The sequence below is a fragment of the Ictalurus furcatus genome, chromosome 12 (genome assembly GCF_023375685.1).
Source record: "Ictalurus furcatus strain D&B chromosome 12, Billie_1.0, whole genome shotgun sequence".
Lineage (NCBI taxonomy): Eukaryota > Metazoa > Chordata > Actinopteri > Siluriformes > Ictaluridae > Ictalurus > Ictalurus furcatus.
The window spans coordinates 1,322,722-1,342,780 of record NC_071266.1 but is presented as its reverse complement, the minus strand read 5'-3'; the positions used below and the strand labels follow the sequence as shown (position 1 = coordinate 1,342,780).

The 20,059-nt window shown below is 38.7% G+C and overlaps 1 protein-coding gene and 1 long non-coding RNA gene across 3 annotated transcripts in view; one reads left to right on the top strand and one right to left on the bottom strand.

The window, feature by feature from the left end:
• LOC128615386 (TSC22 domain family protein 1-like) overlaps positions 1–18,443 on the bottom strand; it is a 60,301-nt gene extending 41,858 nt beyond the window's left edge. The window contains exons 1-2 of one of the 2 annotated variants that reach the window (XR_008387197.1): positions 15,089–18,443; positions 11,230–11,340 (exon numbers count right to left, since the gene is read on the bottom strand). Coding sequence is in view for 1 of the 2 variants with exons in the window: in XM_053637431.1 (XP_053493406.1) it covers positions 15,089–17,346 (2,258 nt within the window). In the remaining variant the exon portion in view is untranslated. The remainder of the gene's footprint in view (positions 1–11,229; positions 11,341–15,088) is intronic. The other variant, XM_053637431.1, reaches the window with a different exon arrangement.
• LOC128615387 (uncharacterized) lies at positions 1,529–10,691 on the top strand. The gene is made up of 3 exons (XR_008387198.1): positions 1,529–1,678; positions 3,779–3,834; positions 10,380–10,691. It is a non-coding gene; the product is annotated as an uncharacterized LOC128615387 (long non-coding RNA).
• Positions 18,444–20,059: the final 1,616 nt, after the last annotated feature.

Genomic DNA, 20,059 nt, shown 5'->3' with positions numbered 1-20,059 from the left:
CGCCGGGTGGTGGACGAGGAGGGAAGGAACTGGGACCTCCTCCTCCCCTACGTACTGTTCGCCGTTCGGGAATGCCCCCAGGCGTCCACGGGCTTCACGCCCTTCGAGCTCCTGTTCGGGCGGCGCCCACGGGGATTGTTGGACGTGGCCCACGAAGCCTGGGAGGAGCAACCATCCCCCTTCCGCTCCGTCGTCGAGTACGTGCAAGACATGCAAGCAAGGATTGACAAGGTGGGCCCCATCGTCCGGGAGCACATGCATGCGGCGCAGAAGGAGCAGAAGAAGGTATACAACCGCCCCGCACAGCCCCGGGAATTCCAGCCGGGGGATCAGGTCCTCCTGTTAGTGCCCAGCAGCGCCTGCAAGTTCCTCGCCCGGTGGCAAGGTCCATTTACCGTCCTCGAGCGCCGGGGCCCGGTCAACTACCGCCTGCAGCAGCCCGGTAAGCGGACGGACGAGAAGCTATACCATGTAAACCTGCTGAAAAAAATGGGTGGAACCAGCCCCGGTGGTGTCGGCGTTCGAAGCTCAGGACTCGGACCGATATATATATACATATATACACATATATATACACACATATATACACATATATACATATATATATATATATACATATATACACACATATATATATATACACATATATATACATTATATATATATATATATACATTATATGTATAAAAAATATGTGTATATGAAATTTTAATATAAAGAATTCACAACCTCAAAGTCCATAAATGAAGTTGTGTGTAATAAAGTGGAATGACACAGGAAAAAAATATTAAACACGCTAACTGAAATTTATTTAATACTTAGTGGAGAAGCCTTTCTTTGTAATGACAGCTTCAAGACGCTTCCTGTATGAAGAAATTAATCAGCCGCAGTATTCAGGTGTGATTTTGGCCCATTCTTCTAAACATATTGTCTTTAAATCTTGTTCAATTGGTTTTAAGTCAGGTGATTGACTGGGCCATTCTAATACCTTGATTTTTTTTCTCTGAAACCAATTGAGAGAGTTTCCTTTGCTGTATGCTTTGGATCGTTGTCCTGCTGGAAGGTCCACACACATCTCATCATCCTGGTGGATGGCAGTAGATTCTTCTCAAGAATCTCCTGGTAAAGGGCTCCATTCATCCTTATATGAAGTCTGCCAGTACCATGTGATGAAAAACAGCCCTGCAATGCACTGCTCTGACACCTTTCCATCATTGCCAGCATTAACCTTTTCAGTAATTTGTGCTACAGCTCCTGTAGCTCCTCTGGTCTTCCAAAAGAGAACACTGTTTTTTGTTTTGTTGGGGGGGGGTCTTACAGGGATCATATGATTTTTAAATGTTTAATGTTAATTATGTTGTTTATTGGTTGTAATAAAATAGGATAACATGCTTTAAACATTAAAAAAAAACACATTATTTGTCAAATAATGTACATTATTGCAGTATCTCTATTCCCATGCTGCCTTAAATGCTCTGATTTCTCTCTCCTTCCTAAAAGCCCAGAGTGCTCCGATTGGCCAGCTGACCTGTTGCGTTGTGACTGGCCAAAAGCCTTGTGTGTCAGAAATGTAACACCCCTTAGCTTTAGCTTTCAAGCCCAAGTCAGATTCAGAAAATGCAGATGATCAAGCGGAACCAACTTTGCAAATTTGACTTGAGCAGAATGTTTCACAGTGGTAAGTTTTTATTTTGTAACTCTCTTACCTTTCAGATATGATGTAAATCCCGACCTTGCTGGCGGAACTAACTACAGTTGCAATCAAAATTATTCAACCCCCGTTGAAAATCAGGTTTATTGTCAAAATGTACAAACTTTCAGATGCTTGCAATGAACAAATCAAACAAAAGCTATTTAAATAGTTGAATGCAAGGAATGCTTCAAGTGCTTTCCCTAAATTCAACTAAAAATGCAACTTATAATGAATTCTCTAGTTTCAAAATTTTTCAACCCCATGAATAGGATCCCCCACAACAGCACAAATATGCAAAACAGGTGTTGTCTCAAGCACACATGATGCAACTAATCAAGGGCTTCTTTAGGTTGCACCAGGTGTGCTTGAGCTGGAACACATAAAATACCTGAAATGGCTAAGGGCAGAAAATATATGAAATACCTGGATGGGGCAGAAAAAGGAAGCAATCAACAGCTATAACCAGATTTCTGAGAAGGCAGACTGGTAAAAACCCTCAAGTGACTGCAAAAGACCTGCAGCAAGACTTGGTAGCAACAGGCACTGAAGTTTCAGTGAGCACAGTAAGGTACCTACTAAACGCAGAAGGTTTCTATGCCAGAACTCCAAGACATACACCACTACTGACCCAAAAGCACCAGAACAAGTCAGCTCAAAATCATATAAATAAGCCACAGGAGTTTTGGGATTCTGTTCTGTGGAGTGATGAAAAAAACTGGAACTTTTTGGCACGATGGATCAGCGGTATGTCTGGAGGAAGAAGAATAAAGAAAGAACACTCTCTGCACAGTCAAGCATGGTGGAGGCTCGGTGATGCTCTGGGGCTGCTTTGCATCATCTGGCACTGGAAACCTGCAGCATGTGGAAGGCAAGATGGATTCACTGAAGTATCAAGAAATCCTAGGAGAAAACATCATGCCGTCTGTGAGGAAGCTGAAGCTTGGGCATCATTGAACCTTCCAACAGGACAATGATCCCAAGCATACCTCAGATTCCACCAAGCCTTGGTTGCAGAAGAAGCTCTGGAAGATTCTACAGGATCACAGTCACCTGACTTGAACCCCATAGAAAATCTCTGGTGGGATTTGAAGGCGGCGGTTGCAGCATGCAACCGCAAGAATATTACTGAACTGGAGGCCATTGCTCATGAGGAATGGGCTAAGATTCCTCAGGAATGCTGCCAGACCAACTGGTGTCTGACTATGCATCCCGTTTGCAGCAGGTTAACAGCAAAAGGGTGCTCTACTAAGTACTAAAATGCTTGCCATGAAGGGGTGGAATAATTTTGAAACTGGAGAAGTCATTAGGGCCCGAGCACAGATGGTGTGAGGCCCTATTGGATCTGCTCTGTTTATTATTATTATTATTATTATTCTTTTCTCAAATGAATCGCATTTCAGAGGGCCTAAACATACCCGAAAACTCATGAAACTTTGCAGACACTGAAGTTTCTGGTGAAATTTACATCTGGTAGGGGTTCCAGAATTGAGTGTGGCAAAATGGCTTGATAGCACCACCTACAAAATTTCAATGATATGCGCCTCGTGCTACGTTTCACCTACATGTAGGGATGTCACCAAAAATCTAGTAGTCAGTACCGATACCACCAAAGGTACACGATACTCGATACCAAAGTCCACGGTGTGGTTTAAAAAAGAATATATATATATATATATATAAATTTTTTTTTTAATAAAATTAAAAACTCTTGGAGGATATCCTCCTCTGGCTGATACTGGCAAAAAGAGAGAGACAGAGAGAGAGATATTTTAGTTATCAAACACTGTCTGACAATGACTAATAAGTGCTAAGGTGCACGCACGCATGCGCACACACACACACGCAATCGGTACCAACAGTACTGCAGAAAAACAAGTACCGTCACATTTTAACAATGTTGGTACCGACTTGGTACCGAAGTATGGGTTCTCGTGACATCCCTACCAACATGTACGACATTCGGTAAACATGTGTAACATGCCAATACGTACAAAAAAGTCTCTTGAATCCATACCCTAAACTCAACAGGAAGTCAGCCATTTTGATTTTTCTGTTCAATTTTTACTTCGTTTTTGCCATTTCCAGGCCTCGTACTTTAATGAACTCCTCCTAGAGATTTCATCAGATCAACATCATATTAAGTAAGTCTCATCTAAAGGCCTTGACAATGCTAAATTTTGAAGCTTTTGAGTTTTTGCTGCATGGCGTGGGGTCTTTTGATTTTGATGTTTCGCCAATGAAAAAGGAACTCGTTATAACTCAAACATATAATGTCCAATCTGCTCCAAACTTCACGTTTGATACGAATCCTGGCCTGAAGACATATACTTACCAATATTCAGTTATAGTTATAGTTCCACCTACTGGCAACAGGAAGTGACATGTTTTACATTGTGACGCACTCCTATCAACATATTAAAATATGCCAGCAAGTAGTAAATAAGCTAGCAACATGTTAGAAACATATTACACCATTCTAGCAACAATTAGCTAAGTGCTAAAGCGTGCTATTTCTTCTATTAAACAGGAAGTTGTTATAACTCAAACATATAATGCTCAATCTGTACCAAACTTCAGATATTTGATCTGAATCCTGGCCTGAAGACATATACATGCCAATATTCAGTTATAGTCATAGCACCACCTGATGCCAACAGTAAATTACATATTTTACATTGTGATACACTTCCAACAACATACAAGTGCTAAAAAAATGGAATGACTGCCCCTGGCAGAGCAGCCCCAACGTGCACCCGGGTGTGAGGGCCTGTTCATCGCTGGTTTGTTTAATTTACAAAATGCACCTGTAATCTGGTTACGTTGTTTATTTGACATAACTGTAACGAATTACAGTTATCAGTTTTTTGTATCCTGATTACACAACGCCATTACATGTATTCCATTACTCCCCAACCTGCTAATATATCCCACCCCTTGACAGGTGCCACTCTATCAAGAAAATCTATGAAAATAAACAATGTTACTATTGATAGATATCTTTCTCCTACACACACACACAGTCATGAGGAAAAAATAAGTACACCCCATGGAAATTGTTTGCTTTTTTGACATTTTTGGACAAGCAAATATTTCATCATCTTTGAAACAGTGCCTATTAATAACATCGATATACTTGAACAAAAACAAAACGTAAATTAGCTTTTTCAATAATTAACTCAACAGAAATATCAATAGATGTGGTGATCTGTGGAAAAAGTAAGTACACCCTTGGCTTCAGAAGCTAGTATTACCCCCTTTAGTAGAAATAACATCCTGTAGGCATTTTGCATAATTGTCCCTGAGGCAGCGAAGCAACTCCAAACCATAACATCACCACCATGCTTCACAGTTGGTATGAGGTGCTTCTCTTGAAAAGCTGTCTTTGGTCTGTGCCAACCGTGTCTGCTGTTACTGTGGCCAAACAACTATGTCCAGAGCACATTATTCCAAATAGGCTCATCTTTGCCTACATGTTCATTGGCAAACTGTAGTCTTGCAAAGATTTTTTTCCAGGCATGCCTCCCATGCAAGTAAAATTTTTGCATACTCTATCTGGTTGTAGAAGCAAGTACTTTGACACCAATATTTTCCTTGTAGACTTCTTTTTGCATCAGACAGTCTGCTGTTGGGACAGCCAGTCCTGGACAAACTGGCAGTTGTTTGAAATCTGCGCCACTTGCAGATGATTTTCCTTACAGTGGAATGATGTATTTCAAATCATTTAGAGATCTTTTTAAATCCTTTCCCAGACTCATAGGCATCCACAACCATTTTTGTCTGAAGGCCTCTATTTGAATACACCACATGCCTCAATAGCAAAGGGAACACCAGACACTAGATATGATAGGGGTCTACAGGGCTCTACAGTGCGACCATTTCACTCGTATTTGTGACTGAAAAGTTCATTGTGCGACTGTGAAAAAATATTTAGAAGCACCGGTGCAAGTGACCTGTTTGGAGTTGTATAATACAATCGGAATAAAAACAAACTCCAAAATGCATCTACACCACGCAACAGTTACCTTCACACTGCTTTTCATCTCGGGCGGAGTAAATTAATAATAATGTTAACGCTACTAGGTGGGTTTTAATTCAAACTTCTTTATAAAAAAATTCCTCACCAATCATAATCAAGAGTGGCAACTATTGAGTCTGTACACACACAATACGCTGCTGCTCTCCTTCACTCTCTTCACTAACTCGTCCCGGCTCACACACACAGCGCATTCACTAATTTAAGCTCACGGTTGCCAGATATCACTAGAAAAGTCAACTCCAGTTTTCATGTTTTGATTTAACCCCCCAAAAACGCAATATTATCAGCAGACATGGCAACACTGTACTGAGGAACACATCTAAAAGGAACCAAAAAAAAACAAATAAAATGTAAAGACAGAAAATGTGCATAGTTATAAATAAATCATTCAATATAAAAAAATGGATATTATAATTTCATAAAATATAAAAAAAAAAAAAGATGAGAAATGAAATAATGCTTAATTACTATTGGTTGCATTTAATATCAATTTGACATTAAGCTTAGTTCACTATTTCCTTAGAAAGCTATTAGCCTTTTTCCTAATATGGATAATTTTTGTGCTAGTCTACTTTTAATTAGGACTCTTTATTATTTAAAATATTTAAAAATAAATATTTATGCTTGTTTATTTATCAATTAACCAACAATATTTCTCATTGCTATTATTTTAACTCAATTAACAGTGAGCATGAGCAGAGAGCTTACATTTAACTGTTTATGATAGACTTCCTGATTAAAGTTTAAACAAAATAAAGATTGGTATTTGTATCGGTATCAGCTGTAAAAATCCTGATCGGAGCATCAGTAATGAACACCATTAAACTAAAGCACTTTGCATCTGATGGGTAAATGAACTCACCCAATCACATCCTATATGAGATTATTCAGATATATACACATTATACACAGAGCGGTTCGAGAACTGACTCCAGCCCAGAACCATGACAGTGGAAAATGTCTAATAGTGTAGCTTTAAATATATTTAAGAGGAGCAGACTTCAAACACTGAACATTGATGTTTATTGTTTTTGTTTACAAGGTGGAACAGGTTACCGGTTGTTTTTTGCAAACAGTCTGTAAAATTAACTGAAAATATTAAATTTAGTTTATCAGAAGGTAAATTAATTTGCCATGGCTCACACTATGTTCCTAAATTCTGTCATAATTGTCCAGCTCAAGTTGTTTCATGCCTACTTGTGCATTATATTGTGGCACATAAATGTTACCATCTCTAAAAAAACAATAATAATAAATGTAGGGGTGTACTTACTTTTTCCATGTGACTGATCTGTTTTTTGTTAATTTAAATTGTTTCAAAGAGAATCAAATGTTTGTTTGTCCAAATATAAAAAAAGCCAACGATTTCCATGGAATGTACCTATTTTTCCACATGACTGTGTTTTGTGTGTGTGTGTGTGTGTGTGTATATATATATATATATATATATATATATATATATATATATATATATATATATATATATATATATATAAAAAATATAACACAATATACACACACACATTTTATATATATATATATATATATATATATATATATATATATATATATATATATATATACACACACACACACACACACACACACGCATACACACACATATATATAATAATAATATGTGTGTGCAATAAATTAAAAAATCCCCTAATTGAAAGATTTATTGAGAATCTTTTGAGAATGACTTAAATCTCTTACATTGCAGCATTTATCACATTGTCGTTATGAGTTGAAACCAGCCTTCGATACCAGCCTTATATTTGATTCTTTTGTTCAGAGCACTGTTAAAGCACCCTTTTTTCACCTCAGAAATATAGCTAGACTGTGCCCTATGCTAAACTTCTCTGTAGCTGAAAAGCTGATAAACTCATTTGTTGTCACTCGGTTGGATTACTGTAACGCCCTTTTAGCCGGAGTTTCTAAATCCACAAGCAACAAACTGCAATATGTACAAAACACTGACGCCAGGATCCTCACTGGGACCAGGAAATGTGAACATATTACTCCTGTTTTGGAGTCCTTGCACTGGCTCCCGGTCAGGTTCCGTGTCGATTTTAAGATCATGATGTTGACACGTAAGGAATTACATAGCTTGACTCCTCATTACATATCTGCGTTATTAATCGCGTACACCCCAAATCTCAGACTGCGCTTCTCACAGTGTAATTTGTTAACTATTCCACAAACATGCTTAAAATCTACAGGTGACAGGGCTTTTTCTCTCTCTGCTCCTTCCCTTTGGATCTCTCTTCCTCCTGAACTCAGGGAAGCTCAGACCTTTGGCACTTTTAAAGCTCAACTTAAGACACACTTTTTTTAAACTTGCATTTGACTGTTGATGTTTACTTTTATTATTATTATTAACGTTGTTATTCTTATTAACTTTTATATGTTTTATTTTTCTGTGTACTGCTTATTTTGTGTACAGCGCTTTGAGAAGCTGCTTTTAAAGGTGCTTTATAAAATAAAGTTTATTATTATTATTATTATTGAAAGAGACTGTGGCTGCAAGAAAATGCAATGTACAGTACTACTTAGCCAAAAAGTTAGCCAGTTCTCGATAGCAGCCATGTAATTCTGTGCATTTGATAGCAGCTGTGTACGACATCACTACAAACATGAGAGAAGTGGCTGCAGAGGTAGAAACAACAGTAGCCAATTACATAGCCAAAGGGGTTTCAATGCAGTCCATGTCCATTGCATGGAGAAGCAGAGCTTTGTTGTAGTGTGATTCATGGAGAGTCTAGAGGGAGGGGGACACATAAGGGATGGTGCGACCATGACACCGCAAATATCCCAATCAGGGATGCAGAGTGCAATTATTTAAGTTTCCCACAGAATACACTATAGGTATGCCAAAAAGTATGTGGACACCTCACTTTCACACCCATATGTGGGCCTTCCCCAAACTATTGCCACAAAGTTGGAAGCACACAATTGTCTAGAATGTCTCTGTATGCTGTAGCATTAAGATTTCCCTTAAGAGACCCAAACCTGTTTCATGATGACAATGCCTCGGTGCACAAAGAGAAGTTCATAAAGACATCATTGGCCAGGGATGATGCGGAAGCAAATGAATGGTCTGAGCCCTGACCTTACCCCAACTTAACTTCTTTGACGTGAATCGAAATGGGACCTGTTCACCAGGCCTTCTCACTTCACATTAGTGCATGATGACTAAACCTCACTAAACCTTTGTGCCTGTTAAGAGGCATATTCTACACTCATATTTAATGAGTTATACGGGCTCAGACATTCCAAAGATTTTTCACACAGCCAAAAGTAGGTGATCCATATTTCTGTTTGTGTTCATTACTGGTGCTCCGATCAGGATTTTTACAGCCGATACCAATCCAGATACCAATCTTTTTTTTGTTTAAACTTTAATCAGGAGGTCATAAACAGTTAAATGTAAGCTCTCTGCTCATGGTCACTGTTAATTGAGTTAAAATAATAGCAATGAGAAATACTGTTGGTTAAGTGATAAACACAATTATTTATTTATTTTTAAATATCTTAATAAAGATTCCTAATTAAAAGTAGACTAATATAAAAACGATACATATTAGGAAAAAGAAGGCTAATAGCCTAAAGAAATAGCCTACTATGATATTCAAATTGATATTAAATGCAGCCTATAGTAATTAAACATTATTTCATTTCTCATTTTATTTATATTTTATGAATTTATTATAATGTTTATTTTTTTAAAATATAAAATGATTTATTTATAACTAAGCACATTTTCTGTCTTTACATTTAATTAATTTTGTTTGTTTGTTTATCAGTTGTTCCTTTTAGATTGGTTCCCCCAGTATTAAACTAAAGCGCTTTGCATCTGACGGGTAAATGAACTCACCCAATCACATCCTATATGAGATTATTCAGATATATACACAATATACACAGAGTGGGTCGAGAACTGACTCCAGCCCAGAACCATGACAGTGGAAAATGTCTAATAGTGTAGCTTTAAATATATTTAAGAGGAGCAGACTTCAAACACTGAACATTGATGTTTATTGTATTTGTTTACAAGGTGGAACAGGTTACCGGTTGTTTTTTGCATACAGTCTGTAAAATTAATTAAAAATATTAAATCTAGTTTATCAGAAGGTAAATTAATGTGTCATGGCTCACACTATGTTCCTAAATTCTGTCATAATTGACCAGCTCAAATTGTTCCATGCCTACTTGTGCGTTATATTGTGGCACATTAACGTTACCATCTCTTTAAAATAAACTAAACTTCAACCTTGCTCCTAATTTTTGTAAAAAAAATAAATAAAATAAATTGTTACAGTAGAGCCCTGTGTTGTTGAGTGGTTTGCATCTTGTGGTATGGCCTCTATATTTCTGCTCTCAAGTCTTCTTCAAACGGTGGATTGTGAAACCTTCACCCGTGCCCTGTGGAAGTTGTTGGTAATGTCACTGACTTTTTTTTTTTAAATTTTCTTCACAGTTCTCACAATATTTCTATCAGCTTTTGTTGTTTTCTTTGGCCAACCCATTTGGTGTCCGTTTCTCAGTACACCAGTGGTTTCTTTCTTTTTCAGGCCATTCCAAATTGTTGTATTGGCCACGCCCAATGTTTGTGCAATGCCTCTGACTGATTTTCCCGTCTTTTCTCAGATTCAAAATGGCTTGCTTTTCTGCCATGGACAGCTCTCTGATCTTCACGCTGGCTTATCCTTTTTGACAACAATTGCAGTCTTCAGAGGAGAAACTGAAGGCTAAAACCAAGAGCAGATGTTCAGAGCTATTTATTGTTTAAATAATCAATCTAACTGGACACACACCTGGGTAACAAGAAACACCTGTCAGTCACATGTTCCAATATTTTTGCTCACCTACAAATTGGGTGGTCTGATACAAAATGTACCATGTCCTGTGTCAATTTATACATCTACATATATACCAGGAAATAAAAGCTGAACTTCTAAACTCGCTTCTTATATTCATATTTTGATCTCAAGCCCCAATGAATTGGCTTTACCGTTCCAATTAAGGGTGCGCCGATTGATTGTTATCAGCCGATAATTGTTTTAAATAGTTTGATCGGCGATCTCTATAAAGGCAGATCCAGAAGAACAGATCAGATGACACAAAACTCGCAAGAATTTTTTTTTTACGTGCTGTTAAAATGGCTTCAACTGTAGAAGGTAGACTGGTGAAGCCATTTTAGCCAGTTGTGTGAAAAAGACAATAAATTAGCAATTTGCAACGTGTGTACCAAGGAAATCCCACGAGGCAGAAAGCACCGAAAACATTTTAACACCACCAACCTCACCAGGCATTTGAAGGTTAGTCACATAAAGGAATATGAATAGTTTTCAATGTTAGCTAGCGCTGAGAGAGCAGGACAGTTCAGGTGCCACTCACTCAGCTGTTGGTAACAGAAACGTTTCAAAGACAGCAACCCTACATCAAGGACAGCAAGAAGCATAAAGAAATGGAATGGAATGGAATGGAATTCACATGCCTTGATCACCAGCCGTTGTCTATTGTGGAAGATGAAGGGTTCCGGCGACTCATGTCCTACTTGGATTCACATTACACTCTGCCTGGGTGTAAATATTTCACTGATGTATGCCTGCAGCAGTTATACCGCACAGTGTTTACACATGTCAACAGAATTATGAAGGACAACATAATAACAATCAATTTCACAAGTGACATTTGGAGTGCGAGTGTATGTCCCATGTCCATGTTCAGCCTAACTGATCAGTTTAGTAATCAAAACTGTTTAGTAATCAAAACTGTTTAGTAATCAAAACAAAACAAAAAAGCTATTCTTCATTCTCAGGAGTTTTCAGGGTCACTTGTCAGAGTCTCTTGCTGGAAACATGTTTCGAGCATGGGGAATCCTGAAGGAAAAAGTGCACGTTATTCTAAGGGATAATGCAAAGAACATGGAAAAGGCTATGAGGAATGCCGATCTACCCATCCTTCCACGCATGGCGCATACACGCTAACTTGCCGTGGCTGAGGGAGATACATCACAATGCAGCATTGCTGATTTAATAACCGCTGGAAGATACATCGTCGGTCATTTCCAACACTCCCAGCTTGCCTACTCCCAACTTCAAAGTATTCAGAAACAACTGGGCCAGCCTATCAAGAGGCTACAGCAAGATGTACCTACCACGTGGAACAGTACTTTATACATACTACAGAGTCTGCTGGAACAGAAACGTGCCCTGTGTGCTCATGGAGTTGACTATGACTTATCCTCCATGTTCACCGGCAGCCAGTGGAAATTGGTGGAAAATATGATTTCGCTACTCACCCCATTTGAAGATCTCATGCAACAGATCAGCTCATCAACTGCATCTGCTGCAGATGTTATACCATCCATCAGAGCTATAACTCATCTTCTTGAGAGAACAGCAGAGACTGGCCATGGTGTAAAAACGTCAAAAGCCACGTTGTTGGAAGCAGTCCAGAAAAGATTCTGTGACATTGAATCTGAGCGCCTGTATACCATCGCTACATATGGTTTCAAATCAGGGATCGGTCCCAAAAATCCTGATCGGAACACTCCTAGTTCCAGTAATTTCGGAGGGGACTGTACATCATTGTAAATTCTCCATAGGCCAGTTTCAGAATCGCATTCAACATACACACAAATACAAGGACATGGGGAACATTTTGCACACAATCTGTAGACAGCACATTTAAACCACTATGAGGCATAATAATGCTGCATTTTGCTGCATCAGGATAAAAAATCCTCTTATCCTTAAACAGAATTTGCACCAGTAGGCTTCAAAGAGCTTGTGACGGACAAGATTGAAAAAGGGCAACCTCAGCTGTATTTACGGAGTGCACTAAAAAATTAGGCAAAATGACCAACTTTGATCAGGTTTCTAATAGGTGACAATCGTTTTAAAATGTGTGACTATCCTTACTTAAGTGCCAGACTAGGCATTTGCCAAGTTCCCAATAGTAATATGCTGCCCTGCTTCCAGTACTTGTGGGATGTCTGCCCTGTTCTGACCTTATGCTTTGGTATGACAGACAGATATCTAGAGATAAATACTCCTGGGAATACTACACATCATCAACACAAAGACTATGCATGCTTACCAAATGAGCATGTTAACAAGCAATAAAGTCCTGAGCTAGACCAGAGCCAAACATGGCAGGCATGAACTGATTCAAAACTAAAAACCTACAACACCACATTCATGACATGACAGGATTGGGGTTCTTACAAATAGCCCAGAAGTACAACAGAACCAAACACAGCAGCCACCTCAGTATAGTACAGCTAAAACCAGTTACAACAGGCAAAATAGGCTGCTGAATTACAACAGTGATGACAATTTTTGGCTTGACTGTAGAACAGTATTTAATTGATTCTATAGCCTAAACCACATTCAATAACTGCCATGACTGAAGTCAGTGGGGGGAAAAAATTAAAGGACAAAAAAATGGCAGGTCAAGTGCCTTTAGCAGACACTAAGCGTCTTAATTGAAGGTGCAACTGAGGTTGATGTTATCAAATGAGTGGGCAGTTACATGAAATAAACTTCTGTTCGGAAAACACGCTCCGGAGAGTAAATACTAAACTTGTGTCCCAAATGACACATTTTCACTATGCACTACCCAGCTAGTGCAGTGTTTTTCAACAGGGGTGCGCGGACCCCTAGTGGTCAGTGGTGTAATTGCAGGGGGTCCGTAGGAAAGTTTTAGAAATGTTTAAATAATATTATGTATATATATTTTTGTTAAATGTATAAAAAAAATTCAAATTGGATGTTTTAAAATTAATCAATTTGGTTATTCGCAAATATAGTTCATTGATGGATTTATTTTAAATTTATTTACAAATGAAATTAAAATTTGCAAAAACCTATGAGTGGTAGACAGGTTCAAGTGTTGCATTAACGGAAAAAATAAACAAAGTATAATTCAGAAAGTCAAAATAAATGTCACACCAACAATAAAATGTAAAAAATAAAATCTTGAAATGTTTTGATTCAATTTTAAATGTTAATATTATTAACGTTACATATTAATAAAATAAAGCAACATATATAGAAACGACTGTTAAATATATAGGGTCCTTGAGGATTTTCAAAATATGCTAGGGGTCCAAAGCTCACAAAAGGTTGAGAACCACTGGTCTAGTGTATGAATTTTAGAAAGGTAATATCATGTCAAATGGAACACATTCGTTTTTTACTAACCTGAAAGTTTGCCCCATCAGATTAATCGGAAAATAAATAAATAATAATAATCGGCAAACTAATCGATTATGAAAATAATTGTTAGTTGCAGCCCTAGTGACAACGCACTAAAACACAAACAATAAATACCTAAAGCTTAAAGAATTCACAATGCTGTATAACAAGAGTCCTCATTGTAATGTTATTTTAGTCAGAGTAAAATTGACCAAAATTAATAAATAAGACACTACAAAATATTGGCAATTTAAAAATATTTGTCAGAGAATGAAAACTATGCTATTACATCATCATTATATTGGTGGCACAAAATGGTCTTAAAACGAGAATAATACTGTTTATCGCAGTTATTTCTGGGACAAAATATTGTCCAAAAAATTTAGTTATCATGACAGGTCTACTGCCCTGCTGCTTGTACATAGAACTGTGAAGATACAGCACCAGAATTTGACAGAGGCCAAAGCTGGCTGAAGAGAAAAGCCTGAATAGCTTTTTAGGTCAATAGCTCGTATATAGGGGTTGACCACTTGCAGCACAGAACTCTCACTGGTCTGGCTGTGTCGATATAAAGTCTGATTCAGGTACAGAAAAACAAAAACAAACACACAATACCTCCACACTGACTGTGATGGTGTTAAAAAAAACATGCATGGCAATGAATCAAGTCCTAGGATGGTCCCTGACATGGGAATAGAAACATCACTAGTGCTCTGAATAAAAGGAGAGAGATTATGTTCTATTCGGTCATCACAAGCCATCTGAGTAGCAGATACTCACTGTACATTTAAAGAGAGTTACATGATATAAATGAATTCTTTCCCACTACAGGACCATTTGTGTAATATTTAGAAGCAGGAAACTAGCTCAAGCTCAAAGTAAGTGGACATTGAGCATTTCACTCAAAAGCAACTACCTGAAGTGCACACGCAAACAGAGAATGTTTCCGTAAAGATCATTGTGCTATACAGACCAAACAATGACAGACTATTGTTTTTGGCAAAACAATCCAATATCTGACATTCCTAATATTTTTAGTGTTTATGTAAACCACAAGTTAGAGCAGGTGTTCGTCTCTGTATGAGCAATAGTTACATAAAAATGTTTGTTTCAGTTGAATGAATTTATATTTGATGTCTCAATAACTCTTACCTGTCTTCATCTGTGCCTGCAGATGTAGCTAAAGAACCAGCATCTCCACTGGCACTACCCTCCTGTACAAAACTGGCACTTGCTTCAAAGCCACAATGTCCAGCAAGCCCCGACACACCACCTGTTGCCAGCCGGGGCAGAGAAAATAGGGACTGGTGCTGGAAAAGTAGACGCCCAGCATCTTCGAGCTGGGAGGCTGTCAGAGGTGTTACACCACTATAAGGGCCTCTTGCTAGGGGAAGCTGGGAGGACTGGCCTCCCTTGTGGTGCAAGGTCAGACCTAGCCCACCAGAGTGACCTCCAACAGTACCTCCATGCACGAGGGAAGTAGGAATGCCTAGTTGAATATTGCTCTGAAGAGAAGATGAAGGTAAACTAGGTGCAGTCTGGCCTGTAGTCAAAGACGTTGGTTGGGGTGGCTGATTAGCAGTGGCCTGCTGTTGCTGCTCTGAGGGCATTTGTGTTTGATGTTGCTGGACCTGATTTACTGTGCTACCTTGTGCGAACTGTGGAATTGGAACTTGGGGCCTTGAAGATACAGAGTGTGAGACAGTCATTGTGGGAGTCCCAAATGGAAGGCTAGGTCCTGGGGTAGCCCTAGGTGTTATACTGCTCTGAACTGGCAGCATCTGATGAGACTGTGCTGGGGATTGGATGCAATGTGAGATTTGGGCATAATCTACTGACTGCAAACCCGGGTTCATGAGCACAGAAGGCTGTTGATTAATAGGGTAGCCACTCTTTAACTGGCCAGCGTGACCCTCTGCGATGTAGGGGCTCTGCTGTTCAGCCCTGGGAGGGGGAGGCTGACCTTCAGTTCCTAATAGATTTGGGACTGAAACAACTTGTGGGTTGTTAGGGGAGGCTACAGCTGGTGAAGCAAGAGTGTGCATTCCAGTATCTTGAGAATGTGTGTGAAGTTGGGGAGAGTTTTGGGAAAGACTTGGTTGTAGAACAGGGACAGCAGGTTGTACAAATATCGGCTGGGTAGGCTGTATTCCTTGATCTCCTGCACCACTCATCGTGCTACAAGATGAACCTCCACTTGTGCTTTCACTCTCGGAATGGATGAAGCACTCCACAGCTTGATAGGTAGGTGCTGCATCTGTAAACGGAGCTGCAGCAGGAGCTTCTTTCTCATAATACTCTGTGCACATCCACCGTCCCTTTCTGAAGGGCTCCGAGCTGGAGTCCAACTTCACTACTCTGAAACGGGATGCAATGGATGTGGAAGCCTGAATTTGAGGGGTGCTGGATGCTGGAGGAGGCTGCACAGCTGTTACTATAATTCCCATTGTACTGTTTCCTTCAGGCACTGTTTCACCAAGGAGTCCTTCTCCAGTAGCATTTGACCCAATCACACCCCCTGGCATCCCTGTTTCACTGGCACCACTTGTAGAGCCTGATGCTGAAAATAAGGTCTGGTTCACTTTTCCAGTGGCACTTACATCAACAACAGCAGCTTGGACTGAAGTGGATATTTGGGTTATATTCTGGACAGCAGTAAAAGATTGCACAGTGGTGCCTGTAGATGGAGCACTGCTATTTAGTGATGCAAAGCACACAGGTACCCCTTGAAATGGCTGTTGTGGCATAGCCATTGAGGCCATCCCCAGGTCCTTATGGTGTCCAGGAGGATAGTGGTTATGGTGATGAACAGTCCCATTCACTATATATCCTGGTTGTACAGAGTGCAAGTGAGTATTCACTGGCTCATTAGGTGATATAACTCCAGGAGTCTCTCCTCCATGTAGACTATTTAGCGTTTCTTCAGAAGAACTTCTCTCAGGAATACCTGTGTCAGTGGCCCGTGACACAGACACGTCAAGAATGTCAGAAGAGGACAGATCCTCAGTATGTGACTCATCCATATCGTCATAGCTCTCTTGATCATCTGTTATACTGTTGTTAGTGCTAGCACTGACCTGCGCCGGCAAGACACTTGTAATCTGAAAGCCACTCTTCTTTTTCACTTGGGCCCCAGCGCTTTGGTGAGATTGAGACTGCACCTGTACATTCAGGCTGTTGGCAGAATGATGAGGGCTTGGTGAGGATGATCCAGCTGGGGGTGTATGGTGAATTAATCGTGATAACTGGTGGTCATCAGTCGGGATGGCATTACAGTTCATGCTGACTGCGTTCAAAGTGGCAGACGTACCACCACTTCCCGTGTTACTGCCCCTACGACTGGTAAAAACAGATGCGTGTGCCACCTTATTGGTCCCGGGAGAATCCCCGGTTGATTCAGACTGATGCATTTCATAAAACCGTGTATTCACTAAGTAGAGAAGAGCTAAAGTAACCCGTGCTTTGGTATAAAGTGTCGGCTAGCGCACGAGCTCCGGTTTAAGGACTGGCGTAGTTAGCGGAATGCTAGTTAACAAACAGTACACTAATATTCACAGATTAAAACTAGTGTGAGACGCATGACAAAGATCCGCTGCAATGAAAACGAACTTTTTTTATGTGTTCAAAGCTTAACGTTAATACTCTAACGCTAACTAAGCAGGTCAGTGCCTACAAGCTAGCTGCAATGCTAAAATACTTTCGTGGACCAACGACTGCTAGGTTTCCTGATCGGACCTGTCTGAAATACATGCAGAAGTGCATGTGCGTATTAGGCACAGTTCAACGCATGTTATCTAAACACGTATTTCCATGTCCCAAATTCTGGGTTGAGACTGACATCCGTTATCATACAACGATAGGAGCTGGCTAGATAATTCAATACAAACTGTTGTCATACGACATCACCTCCATCATACTCGGGCGAACGTTGTTGGACTGGAGCGCGTATTATTCTGCTTGATGGTTTAATAAAGACAACGCGACTAAAGCATCTTCTACAATAAAATCCTTGTTCTGGTTTTAGTCCTCTTCAAATGGTTGTCAATTTGGCATATCCATTTCATGGTTTCAGGTGGTTTGCTGTATCATTCTCTTCCCTGTGATCTTCAGCCGCGCATTGGCATAGTTGAATGCCGTTAGCTAGCATGCTAACAAATCCTCCTTTGACAACAAATGGGAGGAGACCCATTTGCACCAGGCAGAGTGGACACGGGTTCACTGCTTTAGCGGGTTATGTAGTGAGATTGAATAATAACAAAAACGAAAATATCACAAATATAATACACTTATATGGCACACTTTACTTTTCGAGGTATTTGTTTCATGGTATTTTTCTCTTTTGGTTTCTCATTAATTTGCGCTTCAGTTCAGTTATGTCTTATACAACAAGGACGTGTCACGTTCAAATTACGTCATCAGTCTGAGACGATTGTAGTGTTTTTGTCTGTTTGTTTTATTTCAGCTTTTAATGTTAACAGCACATTTTTTCCCCCACATAAATATTTCATAATTTTTTTCACGTAAAAATTTTCACATTAATATTTATCACACACACACACACACACACACACACACACACACACACATATATATATATATATATATATATATATATATATATATATATATATATATATATATATATATATATATATAATTTTTTTTTTTTTCCACTGGCTGCGTTCACGCCATGTCGGAATTACCGTAATTACTCGATGACACCCTCGGAGCAGTTCACGTCCTCTGTGCTAGCTACATTAAACTGTATTGTATGTATTTCGTTTATTTTCAAATTAATCTTGCATTATTAAGAGATTAATAATAGTCAATTATACAGATTATTATACAGAAATATTACGAGATAAGTAATTAACTACATTTTACTCTTACAAACAACCCAACATGAATACTGCAGGAATATTTCAACTACATTTTTTTAATGATTTTCAACTAATTTTTCTGTAGAAATACCTACAGGAATTATATGAAGGATAAATGTATATGCAAGAATTATATCCTTCAGGAATTATGTCCTGCAGGTCTATTTAAAACACAAACTTCCTACAGGAATATTGTGCAGGATAAATATGAAATTCTGCAGGACATGGCGAGTGTTTGTGTCCTGCAGGATACATACAGGGGAAATAACTTCACAACAAAAGCAAAGTATTTTCATAAATTAAATATTTTATTTATTGAAATTATGTCACATAACTGATGTAATCTTTAAAGTTTCCAAGCAATACAATTCACACCTAAAAAAAAAAATTAAAACAGGTAAGAAATTCTTTTATAAATAATAATATTAACTGTGTTTGCTTGTAAGCGAGCTAACGTTATGCTAACCGCTGTGTGTAAATAATAAAATTAGCAGTGTTTGATAGTAAGCAAGCTAATTATGCGGTCACAAATACATAACGAAACAGTAATTTGGTACACCATAATGATTAAAGAAATTATTTAATAAAAGCAGAACTATACCGCCTCAGACACACGATGGCTGATGACAGTTGAATTAGTGCATTCGATACCTTTTTTACTGCAAGAAAAGAAAACAACACTGCATTGAAATACAATAACATAAAAGGAAAAGGAAGAGAAAAAACAACAATAGCACCTCAATCAGGAAGAAAAATATGATCATGATTCTTCAGAAACTTGTTATTCTTATTATTATCAATGAGTTTAAAATATTTTACAATAAGAGAAATCTCAGCAAGAACGATATCAAATCTAGGCAAAATTTATTTATTTACAGGAAATAAGAAGTTGTCCTGCAGGATAGATTAAGTACGTGGGAACTTTATTTTATTTCTGCAGGTGTGCAGCAGTCCTGCAGTAATTCTAAAATCCTGCAGAATTGTCTTTGTCCAAGGCCAATCAGCAGATAAATAAATCTTGCAAGAATTGTCTTTGTCCAAGGTCAAATCAGCATATATGAGGACAATTGTGATTCTTGAAAAACATGGCTGCCATTGGTTGAGCAATGTTCAGCAGCTATTAGACAAGCTTAATGAAGGCCGATATTTCTTAATATTATCTTGGTTTTATTGATTTAGGTGCTTATAGGATTGCACATTATTAAGAAATATCTTTTAATATATTTAAGGGTCCTAAACGGCT